Source organism: Sphaerulina musiva (assembly GCF_000320565.1).
Source record: "Sphaerulina musiva SO2202 unplaced genomic scaffold SEPMUscaffold_7, whole genome shotgun sequence".
NCBI classification, from domain to species: domain Eukaryota; kingdom Fungi; phylum Ascomycota; class Dothideomycetes; order Mycosphaerellales; family Mycosphaerellaceae; genus Sphaerulina; species Sphaerulina musiva.
Genome location: NW_016017389.1, coordinates 123,310 through 145,652, shown reverse-complemented (window position 1 = coordinate 145,652; position 22,343 = coordinate 123,310). Strand labels below are relative to the sequence as shown.

Here is a 22,343-nt window from a genome sequence, read left to right as displayed (position 1 = left end):
GAGATCTCCTCCTATACATTTCCTAGTACCGGAAGCGATTTCAGCTCCCCTAATAGCATCGTTCTAGGTGCCTTAGCCTTTTAGTATATATCGTATATCTTGCAGTATTCTCTTATATCCTATCGGAGCTCCGGCTAATATAACGAGCGGTAGACTAACTTTAGCGTCTTATCTTCGCCGAAGTGTCTAGTAAGGGCGGAGTCGTAGAAGTTAGCTATAATTTCTGCTCGGACGGCCGGCTTATTTAGGACGTAAAGCCTCCCTTAGTACTATAGTAGGTTCTTGTTATCAAACATCTAGAGGTCTAGCTTACTATAGCGGGTTCGCCGGATATCCTTCTACTCGTTCCTTTTATAGGCGACGAACTCGTCCCGTTGCTATAGCAAGGCTACGAGACTTCTGAAGGGTTGCCCTATATCGCTGCTTGTAGTCTAGCTCGCAAGTAGGACCCTTACTATTAAGCGTAGTACGTAGTACATATATTTACTAGTACTAGCGACCGGAGTTGTATCGCGTAACGGCGCCGGGGGTTCGCCGGGCGTATCCGAAATTTCGGTCGTAGACTCCTCGCTACTTGCTATACTAACCTTACCGTTACGGATTCGTATAGCTATTACCGCAATACCTAGGTCGGCCAATTTGAGCTTGTACTAGAGGGTTAGTAGCAATTAATTGACCGCGTCGTTCTTAGTCTAATAGTCCGCTCGTCTCGAGGGGCTATCTACTAGGTTAGTCTTCCCCGGCCGGTAGTATATCTCGAAGTCGAATTAGCCTAGATACACCGCCTATCGGGCTTGTCGCCCGTTTAGCTTCTATACTGTCTAGATACCCCTTAGGTTGTTATAATCGGTATATACCTGCAGCGGGGTATATACGTCTGTAAAGAAGTGTCTCTAGACCTTAAAGCTATAGACGACCGTAAGGAGCTCTTAGTCGTACGTTTCGTAGTTTCGCTCCGCCGGCGATATCTTTCTTGACGTAAAGGCGATAGGGTGCTACCGGTCGTTATAGAGCTACGTTAGGATCCCGTATAGGCCGTAGTCGGACGCGTCGGTTTCTAGTCGTAGGGGCTTCGCCGGGTCGTAGTAGCGGAGTATAGGGGCGGAGGTAAATATCTGTTTCAACGCCTGAAACGCCGCCTCCCCGGCCTCCGTCTACTAAAATTCGCCTTTCTTTAGGAGGTTAGTCATCGGGGCTGTTACCTTCGCGTACCCGGCTATAAAACGGCGGTAGAAGTTAGCGAATCTAAGGAATAACTGCAGTTCCCTTAGGTTGGTCGGCGAGGGCTACTTAGTAATAGTAGCGACCTTCTCGGGGTCGGTGTATACGCCTTTACGGTTTACTCGGAATCTAAGGAACGATACCTCGCTTTGCGCAAAGGTACACTTCTTTAGATTAACGAACAATTCAGCCTATTCTAGCCTAGCGAGTACCCGGCGAACCGCCTCCTAGTGCCTTTCGATATTATCGTAGTAGGTATAGATAAGGATGTTATCTAGGTATACTACTAGGATGTTATCGAGCAGCCCGGCGAGGGCCCGGTTAACGTACGCCTAAAATGTAGCCGGGGCGTTAGTTAGCCCGAAGGGCATTACCTTATACTCGAAGTGCCCGTATCGCGTTCTGAAAGCGGTCTTCTATTCGTCGCCTTCGTAAATACGGATTCGGTAGTACGCGTCCTTAAGATCTAGAGAGGTAAAGTACTTAGCGCTAGTAAGGCGCGTAAGGCTTTCGTCGATAAGGGGAAGCGGGTATCGGTCCTTAATAGTAATCGAATTCAAGGCGTAGTAGTCGACGTATAATCGCAAGGTCCCGTCCTTCTTTAGTACGAATAGTAGCGGAGCCCCGGCGGGGCTAGTACTGTATACAATCCGTCCCTACTCTAACTCCTTACGGAGGTATTCCTAGAGGACTTCTAGCTCCCGCTAGGAGAGATAGTAGAGGGATCCGAAGGGCGGTTCCTTACTATCTATTAGTTCGATAGTATAGTCGGTTGCCTTATAGGCCGGAAGGATCGCCGCGGAGTCGTTATCGAATATATAGCGATATCCTTCTAATGTAGCGGGCAGGGAGACTTGTTTTGCCTCGCCTTAGTTAATCGCGTAAATCTAGAAGGTCGAGCCCTAACCTCCCTAGGGGTTCGCTAGGCGTAACTACCCTACTATATAGATAGGGGAGGAGTCTTCCTTCGATTCGCGCTTCAACCTCTTTAGGGAGACCCTCTCGAAGCTAGAGATTATAAGTCCCTATCGCTATATACCGGGACCGTTCTAGATATCGATGCCTAGGGTCTTTAAGGAATACCGGCTAAGGAGGATAGAAGGTCCGTCCTAGTCGATACCGTAGGCGAGAATCTTCGTAGTTCGGGTGTCTATACTAGAGTCGCTAAGTTTCAACTAGAACTCGTAGGCGCCGTAGTAGTAGGTTTCGTAGGTCGACAGCTATCTAAGTAACGGGAGTTAGGCCTCGATTCGGGATAGGCCTATTTCTACCGCTACCTTCTAGCTGATCGTAGTTACCTAGGTATACGTATCGAGGGCGACCTGTATAGGTTTTATACCTTCGCTAGTAATAACAGTTCCTACTGTTTCGACAATATCCCTAGATTCAACAGGTCGGGGCCCCGTCGCGTCCTAAGTGTTCGCGACGAGCCTAATTAGTTTTTTGGCTAGACGGGGGTCCGGTTAGGATTACCGCGCTTTGACGGGTAGTCTAGGCGAATGTAACCTATCTTGCCGTACTCGTAGCACTTTAGTCCTAAGTAATCCCCTTTGTCTAGAGCGGCTTTCGCGGCAGCGCCCGATTTCGGGGCTTTAGCCGCGTTAGTACGCGGTTCCCTAGCGTCTCCCCGGCGATCTCGATCTTTGGATTTTAGCTTATTGCTGCTAGTCCGCCCTTTACTGCCTTAGGTCCTCGGGTAGTTCTTCTCGATCTAGGTCGCTAGGTTAACTAACTCGTCCCGTGTTTTAGGGATAGAATTGTAATCGACGATCCGTCGGCGGGTCTCCGGGTATAACCGGGCGAAGAACTAGTATAGCTGTTGTTCTAGAGTATACCGTTCTAGCTATACCTCGAGAGTCTCTAGGTATATTAGGAACTCCCTTAGAGACTAGTTAGTACGTTGTTTAGCGGACGTATAGTCTAGGTAAGCCTAAAGCAGTCGAGCGTTAGGATCGTCTAGGAGGTTAAGTAGGAACTGCTTAAAGTTATCCTAAATCGTATCCTTACGCTCGGCCTCGGTTATCCGCTACTAGTATACGTACTAGCGGTCCCTCGGGATATATCCCTTAGAGAGGTACTGCATTGCCTAGATATACTTCTCGGCTTCCCGTTAGAAGGATCGTAGATTCTAGAGAAATACGACTTCGTACGATATTACGAAGTCGCCGTATTCTTTTAAGGACCTCCCCTCGTATTCGCTAGAGGCTTTTACCGAGCGTTTAGGAGGAGGGGCAATATCGGTTTCTATAGTATACCGCTTATAACCGCGGCTACTCTAGAGGTCGGCTACTTCTTAGATTAGTAGTAGACGTTCCTTTTCCGCCTATAGGCGGGCGATATCTTTCTAAAGGTCGCTTAGCTCCTCGCGTTCGACGATAATTTCCGGCTCGGAATCGTTTGTATCTTCTAGCTAGATACTAGCAAGAGCTTCTATAGATTCCTTCTAGTCGAGCAGTTCCTAAACTCGTCCTACTTCGATATCTATAGAGGAAGATTGTTTAGTAGAGGCCTGTTCTAGTACAGAGGGGTTCCCCGGCGAGTCGCTAGGATTCTGTCTAGTAGAACGTCCTCCTACTATTGTTCGGACCTTTCCCTTATAATTAAGGTACGAGAGTTATTATATAATGGTTCTATAAGCGTAAGGGTATACGTAACAGAGGTCTAAGGTATAAAAGGTATAAACAATATACGGCTTGCTAACTAAGGTACAATAACTCTGCCCTTCCTTCCTAGAGGAGGGCCCTCGCTATATATACAAGCTATTCTATTGTCTACTCCTCGCTACCGGCACCGCCTCCTCTTAGGTAGTAGCCGATAACCGGTTCCCTTAGGAACCCTCTTAATTCAGAACGTCTCCGATCGGTAGGGTATCCCTTCTATACCGGATCGCCGGGGGTCCGCGAGGGCTTCCCGTCCCGCGCGGTACGCCCCGCCCGCCTCGCCGGGGGTTCGCTAGGGCTTCTCTACCCTAGCGTATTACACTTCCGGTACTTGGACGAATAGGTGCTTTTTGTCGGTAAACCTATCCTTATACTATTCCTTACTTTTACCGTAGTCCGGTTAGGTTAAGGGGAAGACTACTAGGAGTACGGATTTAGACTTCGAGAGTCCCCGGTTAGTAGAGATAGCTCTTAGCTTAGGTAGGCCTAATACTAGGACTCCGGGTAATATAGGTTACGTCTCTTGTTCTCGGCCCTTAGGCGTCTTGTTTAGCTATAGGCCTTTTTAGGCAGTCGGCGTTAGTATTACGTTAGCCCTTTTCCCTTTAACCGTCTCTGTTAGCTATCTAGGTCGTCTACTATTCTGTCTCTTTCCTCCGGATAGGGCCTACGCGCTTTCTAAGATTCCCCGTTTATAGGTTAGTAAGTTAGTCGGCTACCTAGGGGGGCTAGATTTGTAGAAGGCTTCGGATAGTAGGCTATCCGTCTAGTTATTATCCTTGTCGTCTTTATTACTTACCTACCCCGCTGCTTGTTCCGGGAGTCGTATATTATTAGAGTTATTAATAGTAATCGGGGCGGGGCTAAGGTTAGCGAGGAAGGATTCCGCTTATTAGGCCGCGACCTAGGCTATTTCGGCTTTGCGTTTAGCCTCTAGTACCGCTCTTACCGCTAGTTTGCGCGCTTCCTATATTCTAATATAGTCTAAGTCGTTACCGTAGTTTTTGCCGTTCGTATTCTTCCTTAGGAGCCTTTTTGCTAGCAGGTTCGTTAGGGTATTGTCTAGGTCGTTATTTGGTTCCGGTCCCGGGTTTTTAGGGTTAGCTGCCGGGTATCGTATTAGCGCTTTACCCTTACGTAACGTAGCTAGTAATATAGCTTGTACCTATAGTGTTAGTACGTTCGGTAGGGTAGGCGTAGGCGCGGGTAGCTTACTAGTTATTAGTATATTAGTATCGCTTATCGTCGCTACCGTCTCTTTCTTCGGCTTCTCGGTATATTTTGTCTTCTTCTTTTGTCTCTTTGCGCTCTTGGATTGTCCGCTTGATTCAATAGCTTCTCGTATTTTAGCTTATTATTGTTTAATCCTCTTCTGCTTTTTCGCCGCTTTGTCGTTGTCTTTCTTTGCCGCTTTAGCCTAGGCCTTCTCCTTCTTAAGCCTCTATATTCGCTCCGGGTATTAGAACTTTAGTAGGTACTTCTCGTTATAGTCTACGTAGTTGTCCGGGTATAGGGTAGTAGCTAAGTATTTAATACTATAGGTTTTATAGATAGGAGGGTATAGGTCCTACGTTTAGTACTTATCGTAGTACCTTCGGTATACTCCTGAGGGTATCTCTCCTCTCTCTTTCTACTCTAGCGTAGAGGACTATAACTCTTACTATTTAGCGTCTTTAAGGGCTCGTTTCTCCTCTTCTCGCTACTTAGCTTTAGCCTTCTTACTATCCGCTATCTCGACCTCTACTACCTAACTTTCCGGGGTCGTTAAGATTAGGCCCTTTAGTAAGACTATAAGATCTTAGTAGCTATATTTAAAAGGGTTCTATAGCTTGTACTAATTATCGTCTTAGGGTTCTCTATTTAGGCTACTATAACAGTACTTTTAGAGTCGTACTTACTACCTAGCGTATTAATTAGGGTTTCTAGCCTATCCTTACTTAGCGTACTATAGGTACGGAAGCGTCTATAGGCAGTTTTAGAGTTAATTGTTGCTTAGCTAGTTAGAAGGGAGCTTTTAGAGCAGTCGGGTAGATAAGAGTACGCGGTACTGCTTATACTTAATCTAGGTTCTATCTAGCTATACTTCTATTTATATTTAATCTTTTACTATAACCGTAGCGGGCGTTTAAGCTCCTCGGGATTGTTTAGTTCCTTATCCGCGCTATACTAGTATACCCTCTCTTATACGCTTTACCGCTTCCTTTGTTAGGGCTATAGGTATTACTCCGTAGCTATCCTTCGTACTGTTGCTAATATTATAGGCTTTACCGCTTTGTTCCCTTACCTCTTTCGTCGTTAGCTTCCTTCGTATAGGGGTTTATACGTTATCCGCTTTCGACTCGGTAACTCGGTAGGTTTCGTATCTTTGTTTAGGTATCGGTCGTAGATAGGAACCGCGGGTATAGTCATTTAGCTAGTTATTACTTTACCTGTACGCTTAGTATAGCGCGCGTCCGTAGTAACCTATTCTACCCTTAGAGTATCTACGTTAAGGCATACGTACTAGTACTCTCGCGCTGTATCGCAATTACGCGTTCGGCGCGCCGAAGTAGTTGAATAACAGTTGTTCAGTGCCTTAAGGCCCCGTTGCGCGTTCGTTCAGCGCGCTTTTCTGTTATTCCCTCCTCGAGGGTGAAGCGAACAAGACATCAAGCAGATCCACACCCGACTACCATCGCACTACCTGCCAATTACCACCTGGTCTCAATGCAATATTTCTCCTTTTTGGCACCTTTGGCTGCCTTCCTACTCCTTTCTGCCGCCCTCCAGAACAACGAAGATATCGAAGCTAGAAACAGTATTTTCACCCGATCTGAAGACGAACTCGAAACGATTCCAGCGTATGCAAACAGTCTGTTCGCACGAGGAGAGGACGAAGAGGACTTGCATTATGTTCATCCCAATTACGGGTGCCGGGCCTGCACTTGCACTGCGAGGGTAATTGCTCCCGGGAATGGAGATTATTTCGACATAGGCAACAGCAACGGGAAACTCCTCGAGGCCCTAGGCAAGGGGAACTGTGCGACAGGTGGCCAAATGTCAGATACTAGTGGTTTCTGGGAGCCACTCTCTAAGGACCGTTGTACTGATGCATCCTACAAGAAGTGCAAGGCATTCTCGATTAGGGGCTGGTTCCAAATTTACCGATTGGCGGGAAACGGCCCGTCGTGGAGCATGTGTGTTGACAATCTTGTAACGGCTGAAGGAATTAAGGTTAGGGTCGCTATTGAATGCCATGACTGCGACTCGCGAAGTTGCGGAAGCAAGCACGATTGCGGGGTCTGTAAATGTAGACAAGGAGGCAAACTTTTGGATCTTTTCTGTAACGCGACATCAAATGACGCATGAGCCGGAGACTGTGGAGGATACGATGCGTACAGGGGGATATTGTTATAGGCAATAAATGTCTGCTACAGGAGTTCTGGCGAGGCGCTTTGCAAAGATATCATTCCGTTGCTTTGATTGTCTCTACAGCCCCTAGGTTGCGCTGTACTACGAGAAAACGAGCCGGCCAATACACCGCGGTCAGTCGAGGTGCCCTTAAAGAGGAGGAAGGGAGGTCAAGTAAGAATGCTGCAAATTGAACGAGAGTGTTCATTGCTCGGGTCGTCGATTGATGAGCTAAGAGACGTCGACTGGCGTTCCGCTTTTTCAGGACTGACTGCATTGTCCAAAGACGTCTAGATCATTTCTAATACCTCGAGATAATCGACAGAACCTGACTCCCAAATGCTCTCGCTGTCAGCTGATGAATGTGATGATGCTTCGGAACGGGACGCAGAGCCCCCTTTGCTTAGACAGGAAGTGAATAAGACGTGGAGCGTCGATAGTCCTCACATCGACAACACAGCTCTTTTCGTATGTGCGAGAGGAAGTTGATGTCGTTGGGTGACCGTGGGACACGAAGACACGCGACGAGGCGTGGCTGGCACGTGGCGCGACTAGCACTTACTCCTTGTGTTTTAGTACACTTTCTTCTCTACCCACCGTTCAATCAAGGTGTACATACGCAATACTGAGGTACTAGCAGGTACCTATGTACATAATTACGAGCACACCTTCAGTGGGTACAGGTATAAGCCGCATCTCTTTGTACAGATGTTGGATATCTCGTTCTCGTTGCGCCTGCTGTCACCGAACGCCTATAGGCTCTGTCTGCTACTCGCAGCGACCGAACGAACGATTCAAAGTCGAAACCCCCTTTCGAGACGCACCCGATCCCTCCTACCGACACTTCTCAACATGGCCATACGACCGGCGCTTGCTCGCAAGAAGCTCAAGAGCAAGGAGAGGTTTAAGACGTACTCTGCACGCAACACGTCCGATCTGACGGGGCAAGCTCTCTGGCGGTATACTGGCGCAGATACGCTGAGAGCGAGACCTGTTTAGCAACAGCCTGTGCCAGCGACTATGCCCACAGTCGCTATTATAGCAGAGACTGTTGACGACTATGAAGAGCGAGTCGATCAACATGAAGCCAAAAAACACACCGTGAAAAGTTGCCTACGAGCAAGGGCAGAGACGTGCCTGGGAAGCACAGCACCGGCATAACGCCCGAGTATCTCTCTCAGAGATCAAGTGAAAGCATTTACTCAATCAGTAGAATGGATACCCTGCTTGTGCTCCCGGTGAGGCTGAAGTCTAGTGCGGCCGACATACTTTGGGCATGACTAGGTTACGATGCCAGGTCAACGCGGCGAGAGCAATGACTACTTACAACCGCCGCAGTGTTTTCTTCCGCCGGAGTCCGATGGATCGACACTCAGCAGTGTCGCAACAGCACGACGATGAAGGCCGCTGGAAGAAAAAAGTTCTTTTATTAGCTGTTGGCAAGCCTGGCTTACCTAAGCCACCGCTCTCATCGCCTCCTGTCAGCTTGTCGCAACATCCACCAAGAGCTGGCACATTCGGATCAGCCTCTCGCCTCCAGTCAGGATCTCTTTTCGGGTCGCCCTGACTACACGATCGTGCTCCCGGCGAGCGTTGTGGAGGAACGAGTCATGATTCCGTGCTCAATACGGTTCAAAAGATCAACAATCGTGCTGCTAGGCACCTCCTAGGTAGTGTATCCACGACTCGAGCAGCATTGATTAAGCTCATTCCCAAACGTCATACAACTAGGAGGTACGCCCATGCTCCATGTTCACTTTGCGCGCATGTGTAGGTATGTGTGGACGTCGCGAGGTCACACGTAAAACACTTGCTGAGACGAGAACTGTAAGGAAAAAAAAATCCAACACCGAACCTACAAGTTATTTTTTGCTCAAAAGCATTTCTTCGGAAAGCCCTGCACTGTGCAGGAGAAGGGGTTACGACAAAAGTCCCCCTAGGGCAGCTACCTACATTACCTGTACACTGGGCATCATTCGTTCGCAGCATGTGCAGCACAACAACCTCCACCGGATTTGTGGGGGAGGGGGGTTTCTTTTTTTTAAGCGCGATGCATGCATAATACATCGCATCGCATCATGCAGTGACTTGTCTCAAAAGTCTGCAGGATTTGAACAGGTACATGTGTCTCATCTGCACTCCGCATTTGAAGGCGGCAGTTGAGAGGAGTCGGTCGGTTTTTGAGAGACTAGAGGTATTCTTAGAGCGGAGTAAGGGGGAGGAGTATGGAAGGAGGAGGTAAAATACCTACCTTAGTATCAGGGAGGCTAGTAGCTATATGTACCTTAGGTACATGTATGTCCCGGAGGTACCTCCTATAAGGTACCTACTAGCAAACAAAACCGGCGAGGGCAACATAGACGGTAACTCAGACCTTACCTTACTTACCTTGGGTAGTACTGAGTCACGCTACTGAGGTACCTACCTACCTTACCTCCTACCTATGGTAATTGAAGTCTTCGTCAGCTAGGAGGTAAATGATCTAGTCTACTCTAGTCTGGTGTAGGTTAGAATGAATAAGGGATTTGACATAGCATGACTTGACATGATATGGTAGCGGTTGGCGGTGCTTTGGTTTCTCTTCGTGCTTGTACTTCTGCGGCTTCTGTTTCTTCTGCAGTAAAGGTAGGTATCATTTATCTAATAAAAAGGGGTATAGGGTGTGTGTGTGTGTGTGTGTGTGTGTGTGTATAATCAATCAATCAACAACAACAACAACACTACCACCAAAGTGATGAAAAAAACAATTACCAACCTCACTAGGTGTATCCAACTACCTAGGTAACTCCACCCAACAACAACAAATCTCCAGCAATGACTACCATCTATCCTCCTTGGGGCCACGAGCAAATCGCATAATCCCATTGTCCATCTTTATTACTGTCAATCGGAGTACATCCATTGCCATTTCTTTTGCATGGGAAACCCTGTGTATGAAGAGAGAGAAATCCCAGATTAGCTGTGAAGACCAATTGAACTATTTTTTATTTTTTATTTTTGCTTTTTGCTTTTTGCTTTTTGCTTTTTCTTTCTCTTTTTCTAGGGAGAGGGAAAACATACGCTACCGCATGCGACCTTTTCTTGATTACCATGCAAGCAGTCACCAGTGGAGTAGTCACAGTTCTAATATGTATCAGTTGGGTTAGTATATGTTATGTTTCTTGGGGGGGGGGGGGCAGCAGCAAGCAGCAGCGATGGATTCTGGATGACATACCCAGTAGATGGGTTTTTGTTGTGCTCCGATAACGCCAGTCACAAGTGCGAACAGTGCAGCGAAATTGGAGAGCTGCATTGTGGTGGTTGGTTGGTAGATCTTGATCTTGATGTTGTTGTTGTTGTCCCGTACTCAAGCTGTGAGATGAAAGTACACGGGGTTTGAATGAGGATGCTGCTTCACATGCGGAGTCCGCTTTATACGTGCGACCCTCCCACAAAGTCATACACACACCCTCTCTCTTTTCCCAGAAGGCGGATGTAAAACTAGGGCTAGAGCACAAGCAACCTGGAATGTGCCACGTTTGACTAGGAACCATGTCCCAGGTTTAAGCCATGTCCCAGGGTTAACACGACGGGCGAAGTCTTAGGTGGCATAGCGTTTGGATGGAAGGACGAGTAATTTGGCTATTTGGGTGTAGGAGTGGCGCAATATTACCTTCTAGCAATAGGCAAAAGTCAGCACTAGACATGTGAAAATCGTGGGTGTTTTGCGGTCGATTGCGCTCTTGGCGGAGCGTTTCGTTATCCTTTCTCTCCATCATGCCAAAATGGAGACTCAGCTATGATGATGGTAACTTGGATGTCCATCCGTAGGTGTCCGCTATGGTAACGAGGTCTGTTGGGGATGATTGGTCACAGCGAAATTTCGAAAGAAGTAGCCCTCGTGTTCATGACTAGAGAATGATTCGAGATCGGGATGTCAAACTAAGTTGTGGTATAGTAATGGAAGTGTGTGTCCTGGATAGCATGTTCTCCTCGCGCATAGCGGCATCAGTCTCTGGCGGGTTGACCTCGCTGTCGTTAAATATTTGTTGGGTGAAATTGACGGATGAGCCGGCGGTAAAGGTGCTTGTTTCAACATCCCGAACATGCAATTATAGTCCTCCAGACTCCTTGGAACCATTTGGGATGGCGTCCTCAGTATGCATGCTAGAATACTACCTCCTACCTCTGTAGGTGGTACATGTATTCTGGCTGATGTTGGAATCAAAAGCATACCAGGAAGTATAATCGTTCTAGAATCCGAATCGGCCTTTTTTGCCACTCACCTCGACCACCGAAGCTTGCCGTCGCTTGCTGATGGCCATCATACGCGCAGGTCACATCGTATCGCCGGAGTCCCGTATTCCCATACCGAATATAGTGTCCTTGTTGGCAGGTCTACGCGTCTGATGTGGCTTTTCGGCATACCGTGGAGTCTTTTGGTATCTTGTTCAAATGTTTGGAGGTACATAGCGCAGGATACAGCCGCGTTCATCGTATCTTGCCTTCCTCCAAATAGTATTCGTTGCAGACTTGTTGATGTTGCCGGATGGAAGGTCAGAGTCTGCTTGGCTGCCTACAGTCTAGGTAGGTACATTCCTCAAACGCCAAGGAAACCTTTTTTCTTTTTCTTACACACACTTCGCAAAATTCGACGAATAGAGATGGTATACTCGGATAATAAGGCCACGATGATACATCAACTTGCTCTCTCTGGCGAGTGCACATGGCAGCAGACCCCGAAGCTAAAGAGGCGGCATCGAGGGAACGAGGTAGCACATGTGTGTTGAGTTAGGTGGAAAGCTGGCACTAGTCGTTCGACTACATAAGTTGGAAGGATATGGAGAGAGAAGTGTGATGCTATTATATTATCTCGAACCTGTCCCGGAATTCACTCCACTGCTCCTCAAAGATGCAAGGGAGAAATAGCAGTCCATTTCTCGACATCATAGAGCGCTCTAGAGGGTGCTCGCGAAGGGTTGAGTAATGACTGACTTCACTGTCTCCTATGATGTGCCCATTGTTGCCGCACTGGGCCGGTGCTGGTCTGTACTGGAAAAGACTGAGTGTGACGGCAAGAGATCCCGCTGCTTTACGAACACCTGCAAATGCTCCGCCTACGCCACGCTATGGTGAAAGCACCATCATCGAGCAAGGGTTTCGCTATCCGCGGACTCAGCCGCATTCCTTCGCAGGCATGTTCGGATAGTTGCAATCGTAACGATCACGAGAATGCGAGCCATTCAGATTGGACATGGCGTCTGGCATACCACTTGGAAATTCCCATTTGGACCAATCTACCTTTGAGGTAAGCGGCATACCATTCAGGAACTCCAGGTGCGCCATGTCCTCCGTCAGTAATTCAGGCATGCCCGCCATGGTTGGCGACTGTGAGACCGCTTGTGGATGGAAGACTTCGTGTGTCCACATGGGAGTCGGATGACTATAGGGAGGTAGTGGTCCAGCCGGAGGAGGTGCCATCATTGGTGCCGGCTGCACCGGGGCTTGAGGCATCATGTGTCCTGACCACGCATGTGTCTGCTGGAGCACGATGGCAAAGTCACTTGCTTGTGCCTGACCAGGCACGGACTGGAAGCTGTTGACGGAGCTTGCTGGACTGCACTTGCGACTGCTCGTATGTGCGATTGAAGGTGGTGCCATGGAATTGCAGTTCTTGCCACGACTTGTCTGTTGCCGCTTGGCCGTGCCTCGGTCTGCCTCAATATCGATGCTTCCCCTGCGAGCGGCTGTTGGTGTTGAGGCAGGAGATGTAGAAACACCTTTGATTTCGAGCATGACAGCTTTCACTAATGCTGCCATACGTTCGGCAGGTTGATAGGCATGGGCCATGTCCTGTAGCGCGGCGTGCAGTATTTCAAGATACTGGCAGTAGTTTTTACGCTCTGCTGCGTCGGGCATGTATGCGAGCGCGGCTACAAGGGCGGTTGCCGCAGATCCTGCGTGCTGCATTGCCGCGCAGGACATGAGCTTACCGTCGAAGCGCTGTCTGTGGTACCAAAAGATACGGGCCATGGCGACTGCGGACTTTGTGCATATCGATCGGCTGGCCTGGGATAGTTGCCTGTCTAAAGCGTTCGAATCCTCCTCCTCCTCTTCTTCCACCTGGTCGGGGTTGGTGGCATCATCATAACGCGCAAACGGTCGATGAAGCAGTATCAGTGTTGCATGGTACTGCTGGTGTAGCATATAGAAGGACAGCGGCGCATTTTGCTTGTTCTCTTCCGTGTATCGTAGGTCAGGGGATAGGCGAGACACCCAATTGTGGAGCTCGCTGTCCAAGGCTGCCATCTTGAAGTACGCCGACTGCTCTGGAATGTGCGCTTGATTGTTGTGTTGCCAGTACTCGGCCTGCTCCACGATGTTCCCGGCAATCTCCATCAGCGCAAAGAGGGCCTCGTATATTCTGCCATCCAGGCTTTGCCCATTGCCGGCTGGCATGCAAGACCCAAGTCGCTCGAACTGGTTAGTCAATGAGTAGACTTCAAGATCACGGCTCTTCATGGTCAGTGGGCGACCGAGGAAGAGTGACCAATACCGATCATAGATGACACATGCCAACAGAGCGACTCTTCGAACATCCATCTCCCGCTGCGAGAGTCCGGCGTTCCTGCCATCAAGATGCAACCCCAGATCGTAGCATAGTCGCATGGCCATGCCAGCGTACATCCAGCCCACGTTATCGCGGCCTACGCCAGCCTCATAATCAGCAAGTATCAGCAGCGCAGCGATCGAGGGCAGTCCTCCAGGTCGTTGAAGCTCAAGATCCAGCATCAACTTTGCCTCACGATGCAGCAGGTTCTCTCGGTTCGGCAGTGCTATGTGTTGCATGTCTGCCCTGGACTTGTCCGAGAAGCGAAAGCCCATGGCCAATATGCACACATGAAGGAAACCGGAGTAGTATCGCGTCCTTTGATCTCGACGGTCTTCATCAAATGCTTCCTGGTGAACGACGTGCAATACGGAGTTGTAGTGCTGCCAGAACAAATCCATCAGGTAATCGTGAGTCTCCGCAGCCAAGGAGCGGATGCAGTCCTCTGCTCGCCGAGCTTGTAGAGTGGCCTCGTGAGAATTGGCATCATCGCCATCACCAAGCTGAGAATGGATGTGAAAGTTCGCAGTACCCCCATAGAAGCGGTGACGACCAGACAGCTGATCCAAGGACAAGTGCCCGCGAGTGGACAGCAACTTGCTCACCAGACCTTCTTTCTTGTCATCAGCAAGGATTCCGATAGGGCTACTTCGTTCATCGTGAACACCGGTGGCATTGCTCGTGGAGGATGCATATGATGATGATACATGATGGACGTCCTGGCCGCTCGGGGGACTCGGTTGCTCTCCTTTGGAAGGCAAATGGCCGTACGACGCCGACATTGCCGGCCTTCCTCTCGTCGTCTGGGCCGGGTACTGCACTGGTGGCACTTCCGCACCCTTCTCCTCGAGCATGGACTCCAGCATCGTCACCCGCTCGGCGAGCGCAGCCATGTAGGCGCGCGAGATGGGCCGTCGTCGTTCATCGTCGAGCTTGATCACGCATTCGGTTGCCGAGCGCCGGCACTGCACGCATTCCTGACTGCCCGGTGGAATAACACACTACGTCTGCATCTCAGTTTGGGGGGGCCCTCTATCACACTCCCTCTCTCTCCCACACTCTCTCTCTCCGTCGACAGGGAGGGAATTGACTTACTCGCACGCGACGCTCGCGACACGTTGCACATGCGACGGAAGCTCGATGCCGACTTTTCTGGCGTTTTTCACTGCCGCCGCTGCCGCCGCTGCCGCCATCCGCCCCAGGATCCGGTTGAAGTGGTGGAGCGTGGTGTTGACCGCTCAAGACAGATTGCCGGGTTTCCCCATTCTGCTGCTGGACACCTGGAATAATATTCATGCCGATCGCGAATAGCACAAACGCCGCAGAGACTCCTGAAGGCGCACGCACCGTGGGAGGTGGTGAGCAGCAGCAGCGATCGACTTTCTTTTTGGCAAAACACAAATCGACAATGCCTGTCTACCATGCGACGATTAGGTAGGTCCATTGTGGTCGACTGCGGCGTGATATTGCCACGCTCTAGCAGCCGACTCCCTGCTCTCTCTCCCTCTCTTTCTCCGTCTCTCTCTCTCCTCTCTCTCCTCTCTCCTCTCTCGCTCTTCTCCCCTTCTCGGTCTCCCTGGCTGCATCACGGAAGCGGACTCGCGCACGACCCAAGTGGTCTGGACACCTAGTCACCAAGCCTTGCGGGGCTTACAGGCGCGCCTAGCTGTCCCTAGGCTGGTCGGGATAGCCAGGAGCCCTGGAGGCAGATTTCGCTACTGACTGCCAGTCTGCAGTCTACAGACGAGCGCGCGCTTTAGTCTCCGCCAGATACGGTAGCCATTCTCGTCGTCTATATTTGAATAATGTGATCGTATACGACTATACGTACATGCACAGCTGTACTGACGCCCTCTACCTAGGTAGCTATACACTTTACCCACCTCGGCGCTGTCCCAATCGGAGGCTCGGAGCGTGGTGATCATCACCCAACTACCCCCCGTAAAGGGTATCATGATAACTGCCCGCCCGGCGCACAACATGATAACATTCACGTCCAGAGAGCGTGTTACGTGTACAAATACACCTCACCTCGTACCTACGGACCTGCCTGGTTCCTATACTTCGCCATGCCGCTCCCCAAGTGCGTACGTACATCCGACAGAGCCACTTCACGAGCAGGCCGGCAGGCTTGGTTTCCCGACCTTATCATCAACCACAGCGAGACGGCTGGCCAAGGTTTTTCTGCAGGCTTCAATTCGTGCTAGATACTAGATAAAAACTGAGACAGATTTCGAGTAGCGTGCCTGGGCCGTCGGACCCCGATGGTTGTTTGTACATGTGAGTTATATGCCTCGCCTCCGCCTCTATGCGCGTAATGATTGGTGTGCGGCGTTTGTCGCTACGTTACATGTACCTGTATGCGCGGGCAGAAGCCTTGGCATGCGACGAATGTTTGTGATGAAGGGCGTGGTTGTTTTGGTTGTTTTCTTTTTGTTTGTTTGTTTGTTTCTCAGTCCTTTGCACTAGGAGGTACAATTAACACAAGTCTTCTACAACGTGTATGTACATGTCGTCAGGGGACGTGGAAGGTGGCTTGTAGTTGGTACAGTACATGTGATTGACTGATTGTGTTTGTGACTACCTACCTCTGTACCAAGAGGAGGTACTGTATCGAGTGCATTCCCCCATACATGTCATAACGAATAAGGAACAACCGTGGTGCACCGATCCTTGTATGGCCCCCCAGCAAGCCGGGGCTACCCGACAGGCCAAACCCAACAACCAAGGAGCCCCTTTGAAGTTTGCGGCTAGGTATGTACAGGCTAGGAGGACAGTGGCTTGCAGAGGGCTTCTTCGGTTGACGGGCCGATGAGTCCACTTTGTACCGTCTTCTAGAGCATGTGAATAATGCATCTTGGCCTGTGGCAGTGTGAGCAAAGACCGACTGTGCCATCAGAACCTGGAAGCATCATGTACCGCAGCCGTCAACATTGTGAAGAACAAAATTAAGGCAAGGGGGCTGCTGCGCTCACCTGATTGGCGGAACCGTAGATGCGCTGACGATCGACGAGGGCTTCATGCAGACATGCACTGCCATGCAGCGCACCGCTGAGCCGATTCTATTGGTTGGTGGACTTGGCATTTGGCAGAGTTTCACTTCACGTTCCTCTGAGAAGCTCTATACCACGGGTACCCACATACATGTATCGCTACCTAAGGTACCTACCTGTAAATTTTCATCTGTTATGATGATATCATGTGTCGTGACCCCAATGAGTACCGACAACAACAACACGTCAACTTCCGGAGTCCCCTGTTCCTACTGTTATTACCGCAGTACACTGGTATGGACTGGAAACAAGTGAGTTTCATAGCCTGGAGATGTATATATACCTTAATGAGCCAATCACATTAGTGTCATAAACGGCAGGTTGCGGACCCGTCACCGGCTTCCATCTGTAAGGTAGCCTCACTACTCGGTCTACTCCGACTGTACGATAATTCGTATCTACCTACATCGGGCTACATGTCTCCTCCAACAGCACCGTCTCTCTAGCACATCTTCCCCGGAACTGATCTCGACACCCAACAGATTCTCGTATACCACCCGGGTCACAGTACCCATTGCCCCGATTGCAATCGCCGATTTACACACGTGGAATCTTCCACTGCCTTCGGTCGTGGGCAACAATCTTGGGCAGCATCATCATCATCGTCAACGACATACTATTCTTTGCATGAACGTCATGGCAAATACGAAAACGAGCCTGGCAATGGCCCGCTGAGATCACACCACCGCCATTGAGCGGAGGCAGCTCTCGGCATTTTCGCTTCCTTCCATAGGAGAGAAACTTGAACCTGGAACTGCAGGTGGGTACATGTACCTTCACCTGGCGTTGCATAATAATGCTAGAGTTACTTCGGCTATCGTATGGTGAATACGGAAGAGCAGGCCAGCGGGGAATCCGTCAGGCTGTGAACTCTGCAAGCAATGAGACATAATCCCCTTGGCCGCCGTATCTACCCGTCATGTCGGACTTTGCCAGCAAAGCTGACAGTTGCCACGTGGGCCCTGGTCCAACATGTACTGGGCTCGGATCATGCGTCCGGCAGAATGGCAAGCTGGAGGAAGGGAGGGGGAAGAGAGAAAGCGAGGGAGCCAGAGACTAACAGACAGACAGAGAGTGAGGAAAAGAGGGAGTGAGAGAGCGTGAGCGTGATGGGATTGTGCTGATAAGTTTGAGCAGATCGTGGCCCACCAGATGTTCAAGATAGGTACATATAGGTATGCATGTATACTATGTAATCGCATCGGAAGCCCGCCCGCCTTGGTGACCACCAGAACACCACAAGCTAAGGTACCGCAGTTCTACTACAGCCCACGTCAACAGTACATCCGACCCGACAACCCCCTCCCCCCCCTCTCTCTCTCTCTCTCCCTCTCTCTCCATCTCCATCCCTCCTCCCTCTAGTCCCTCCTCCCCCTCTCCCTCCGCCTCCGCCTCCCCCTCCCCCTCCCTCTCTCTCCTTCCCTCTCTCATCCTTCTTTCCTTCCTTCCTCCTTTTCTTCCTTCCTTCCTTCGTTCTTTCCTTCCTTCCCGTTTTTTCTTTTCCTCTCTCCCTCCTTCCTTCCTTCCTTCCTCCCTTCCTTTCTTTTTTTTCCTCTCTCTCTCCCAAGCAGTCAGCCACATTACATCACATCACATCACACCAAAAGAGTCCAGACTTTTTGAGATTCTCGGTAGATAGATTCACAAGAATGCAAATGGTTTTTTTCTTTTTCCGACCGGACGACGTTATCAAGTGGCAAGGTAAAGGCAAGGTAAGGCAGTGTTTAGTTAGTTTGTTCGGGTCTATATATCCCGAGAGCACTGCGCGTCGAGGCCGAGGATAGGCAGATAGATGGATATACGAATGCGTATATGGATGGGAGTTGTTCCGTTCTTGTGTAGTATGGAGCTGGGAATAGTAGTATTATGTAGTAGTAGTATCCGTGTTGCCAAGTGCACCCCCGTAAGCGGAGTGAGTGAATGGGCAGAGTGAGGGAATTGATGGCTTGATCGCGGGGGCACCTCGTGCGTTCATCTGGTTCTGGGATACTGGCAGGGCAGGGCAGGGCTGACCAGGGCAGGGCAGGGCTGAGCAGGGCTGGGGCGGCTGGGCTGGGGCGGCTGGGCTGGTCGGGGTGGGTGAAGCATTTTCGTGTATCCTTGCTGCTGGCACACTGGGTTCGGCTTGCTGGCTTGAGAGGTGCTTTCGGCTGATGAAAGTATGAGAGCTTCCAGGTATGTACAGGTAAGGTATCCAACAAGGTATGTATCTACCTGTACGCTGACACCTCCCCTGGCTCTGACCGCGGATGAGAAGTCACATTTCTGGGAAAGCTCAGCCATGATGTGGATATGTGAGAGAGGGTAGTCATGATAAGATTTGCTCACCCTGGTGAAGATCCTCCGATCAGATTATAGACCAGTAGTAGTGCAGTAAGCCTTATCTTCACGGAGCTACAGCCTAGACCTTCCGGCTCAGTGGTTGTTCGCTTCTCTAAGTGTGTGTGTAGAGGTGTGTAGAGGTGTAGTATAGTTGAGTGTGTCTGAGAGAGAGAGAGAGAGAGAGAGAGAATGAGAGAGAGAGAGGGAGTGAGAGGAAGGAAAGAAGTCAGATTCTTCTTCTTCTTCTTCTTCTTCTTCCAGGTTCTCTTCCCCTTCTTCTTCCTTCGCCTTCTTCTTCCCTAGGTACAGGCAGGTACTGTATCCTGAGTACCTGTACCTGGATATACATTGAAAGTGAAAAAGTATCGAACAACATCAACATCAAAAGTACAAGGTAAGCTAAAGTAAAGGTGCAACCAACTAATTCATGCCTTTCGTTAATTCTTCTTTTTTCCCCTGCCGGAACCTTTTCCAACACCACGCCAAAAGACAACCCACTCACTCAGTTCTCGAGGTTGTGTGTGTGAGGCCACCGAGAAAAGAGGAAAAAGAGAGAGACGAGAGAGAAACGTCTCTTTGTTCTCTTCACCCACTTCCAGTCCTCGCACTGGCGCCCATTTTTTCAATCCGAGACATCATTCCACCACCGCCACCTTTTGCAATTCCACTGCCGCCAGGTCTTCCTACACCGCCGATTCTACTACCTATTCCACCAGCAGCGGCAGGAGCAGCACCACCGCCAGGTGCTCTCAAACCACTACTAGTAGCAGCAGCAGCACCAGACAAGCTCGATGCTGGGCGACTACTGATACTCTTCCGGAAATCCTGCACAACAGACATGGCACCTTGCGCGGAACCTCCTCCTCCTTGCTCCGATTGCAACAAGAGCATTTCATCCACCGCAGCAACCAAATCCCCCTTTTCGATGCGTTCCTGCGCAAGTTCGCGTTCGAGTTGAGCTTGATATTGCCTCGAAGTGGAAATTTCCGCTTCCAGCCTCGCAAATTGCGCACGCTGTTCCTCGATTTGGAATTTCAATTCTGCTTCGGCTTCACCGGAGGAAGCAGCTGCGACGGGGCCAGAGAAGGTGGCGTCTTTCGCTGCGAGAAGATCTTCATGTTGCTTTTCGAGCTCGTGCAGACGAGCTTGTAATTCTGCGCATTTCTTCTCGCCGCGAGCTTCGTAGCTCTTCTTCAATGTTGCGACTTTGCGTTCGTGCTTTTCCTTGTACACGGAGTGCAGTTCACGCGACACAGCCTCGATTTTGGAGTCGATTTGTGCGGCAACGAGCCGTTGGACTTGCTCCTCCATGGCATTCGGGTCGATGTCACCACCAGCTTCACCAGATGCTGCTCGTGCTGCCAGCGCGTCTGCGAAGCGTTCCTCCGCTTTGACCGCTCTGGCCTCTGCATCCTCGCTTCTCCGCTCAAACTCTTCCACCTTGCGGAGCAGCTCCTCTTTCTCTGCTTCAGACTTCATGACTTCTTCCTTGACTTCTTTCAGTAGATATTCCACCTCCTGGCCACGCTTCTCCCAGCCAGCCTTCTGCTCCTCGGCGTATTCACATCGGTTCTTCTCTTCCCGCAAGCTTTCTTGCGCTTCGCCCACTCGTCGCTCTGCGTCACCCACGGCGCGCTTCAGACTTTCGACTTCTGCCTCACGTCCGCTCAGAGTTGCTTTTAGAGATGAGATCTGCGACAGGTAGGATGATTTGAGCGATTCCAGCTCTCGTACGGTGATGGTGGGAATGGATCGCGGCGTGGGCGCCGGCGGAAGTTCAAAGTCGAGAAGGTTCATGATGTTACTCTGCTTGGCTGGGGTAGCCCAGCTTTGGCGGGCGGTCTTGTGCGGAGAGCGCTGGTTGTTCATGAATTTCAAGAGGTCTGGCTGAGTAGTGGACTTGGCTGGCGAGGTATGCCTGCCGTAGCCGCCCATGTGATCCATCTGCTGCGTGAAGTCGATCAGGTAGGTAGTACCATCCTGGCTGGTGGAGCGCTCATGGCCATTCTTTGCTCGTCGCGGCGTAGGGGAGGGGGACCGAGAAGGTGAGGGCCGTTTGCGCGATGTCCGTGGTGTGGCATCAGCCATCTTGCCTGGTGTTCGTAGCGAATCTCCTCGCTTGGCGGGACTCTGGCCCATCTTTGCCCACGTGGTCATATCCGGGACCTCAGAAAAGGCACTGAAGCCTGTGTCGTCAACGCCAGAGTTCTCCTCCACGTGTGTGTATTGCTGTATTGTGCGGACTTCGAAGTTGTCGTTGGACGCTCGCGTTGTCGTCCGTGTCAATTCGGACTCGAACGAGTTACTCCGCGTCGTTGCAGATGCGCGCGGCGTTTGCCCGTTGGCGGCGCTTCGGGAGGGTTTCAATGGAGATCGTTTGGGAGTCTGCGGTTTGCATGTTGACGGCGGAGGAGGAGGCATTTGGTCCCCGTCTGCGCTGCCTCTGCGTGCGTCAGTCATGCTCTCTTTACGCGCTCGCGAGGCTCGAGGCGACTCTGGTAGAGCCTTGCGCTCTGGCGGTGTCGCTGGGCGTGGGATTTTCTGGATTGTGTTGTTGTTGTTGTTGTTGTTGTTGTTATCCTTGTCTTGCGGCACATTCTCCTTGTCGTCCATGCAATCTTCAAAATTCGGCTTTCTCGGTGTCGCAAACATTTCCATTGGTGTCTGCTGCTGGGGCTGCTGCTGGGGCTGCTCCGCGTCGCTCATGTGTTCCGTATCAATGGGCGCGTCCCATGTTTTGCTGATCAGTCTGCTCTCTGCTTCGGTCATGAACGGCGAGCTAGGTTCATTGTGATCGAACGCTAGCGCGCTCTCCTCCACCATGCGTGGTGCCAATGGCGAGTCCATATCGATTGAAAGTGCTCGATTCGATCGCGTGGAATGTGACTGGAATACGCTATTGGCTTTTGGAAGTGGTTCAATGGACGTTCCGCGTGGGAAAACACAACGTACGCCAAGCCGTTTCCGTGGCGACGACCGCCCTCCCCCCCCCCCCGCTCTTCTTGAGGTTTCAGCAGTTTGTCTCGTCACGTGCTATTGTGAAGGAGTGAAAACTGTTTTTTACACCAAGGTATCTTGTATAGGATACCTTTAGGTACAGGACCTCCT

The 22,343-nt window shown here is 50.5% G+C and overlaps 4 protein-coding genes across 4 annotated transcripts; 1 reads left to right on the top strand and 3 right to left on the bottom strand.

Moving 5' to 3' along the window:
* Window positions 1-6,587: 6,587 nt before the first annotated feature.
* Window positions 6,588-8,270, top strand: SEPMUDRAFT_134258 (uncharacterized protein; the record flags this gene model as incomplete). The annotated part of the gene is made up of 2 exons (XM_016902628.1): window positions 6,588-7,057; window positions 8,030-8,270. 2 exons carry the CDS (start codon window positions 6,588-6,590, stop codon window positions 8,268-8,270), a joined length of 711 nt encoding a protein of 236 aa, XP_016759147.1.
* A 1,710-nt stretch (window positions 8,271-9,980) lies between these two features.
* On the bottom strand, window positions 9,981-11,253 carry SEPMUDRAFT_164620 (uncharacterized protein). The gene is made up of 3 exons (XM_016908122.1): window positions 10,486-11,253; window positions 10,332-10,394; window positions 9,981-10,198 (listed from the first exon to the last, which is right to left on the bottom strand). The coding sequence occupies exons 1-2, from the start codon at window positions 10,802-10,804 to the stop codon at window positions 10,387-10,389; spliced, it is 327 nt and encodes a 108-aa protein (XP_016759146.1). The 5' UTR covers window positions 10,805-11,253; the 3' UTR covers window positions 9,981-10,198; window positions 10,332-10,386.
* Window positions 11,254-12,246: 993 nt separating this feature from the next.
* Window positions 12,247-15,304, bottom strand: SEPMUDRAFT_164619 (Fungal_trans-domain-containing protein; the record flags this gene model as incomplete). The annotated part of the gene is made up of 4 exons (XM_016908121.1): window positions 12,247-12,281; window positions 12,473-14,861; window positions 14,956-15,025; window positions 15,204-15,304. 4 exons carry the CDS (start codon window positions 15,302-15,304, stop codon window positions 12,247-12,249), a joined length of 2,595 nt encoding a protein of 864 aa, XP_016759145.1.
* Window positions 15,305-19,579: 4,275 nt separating this feature from the next.
* Window positions 19,580-22,107, bottom strand: SEPMUDRAFT_150059 (uncharacterized protein). Its single transcript, XM_016905941.1, has one exon. The coding sequence runs from the start codon at window positions 22,080-22,082 to the stop codon at window positions 19,821-19,823; it is 2,262 nt and encodes a 753-aa protein (XP_016759144.1). The 5' UTR covers window positions 22,083-22,107; the 3' UTR covers window positions 19,580-19,820.
* Window positions 22,108-22,343: the final 236 nt, after the last annotated feature.

What these genes read in the sequence shown, in the direction of transcription:
- SEPMUDRAFT_164620 (XM_016908122.1), bottom strand. Translation starts at nt 10,804, where the DNA reads ATGGTTCCTAGTCAAACGTGGCACATTCCAGGTTGCTTGTGCTCTAGC.
- SEPMUDRAFT_150059 (XM_016905941.1), bottom strand. Translation starts at nt 22,082, where the DNA reads ATGGACTCGCCATTGGCACCACGCATGGTGGAGGAGAGCGCGCTAGCG.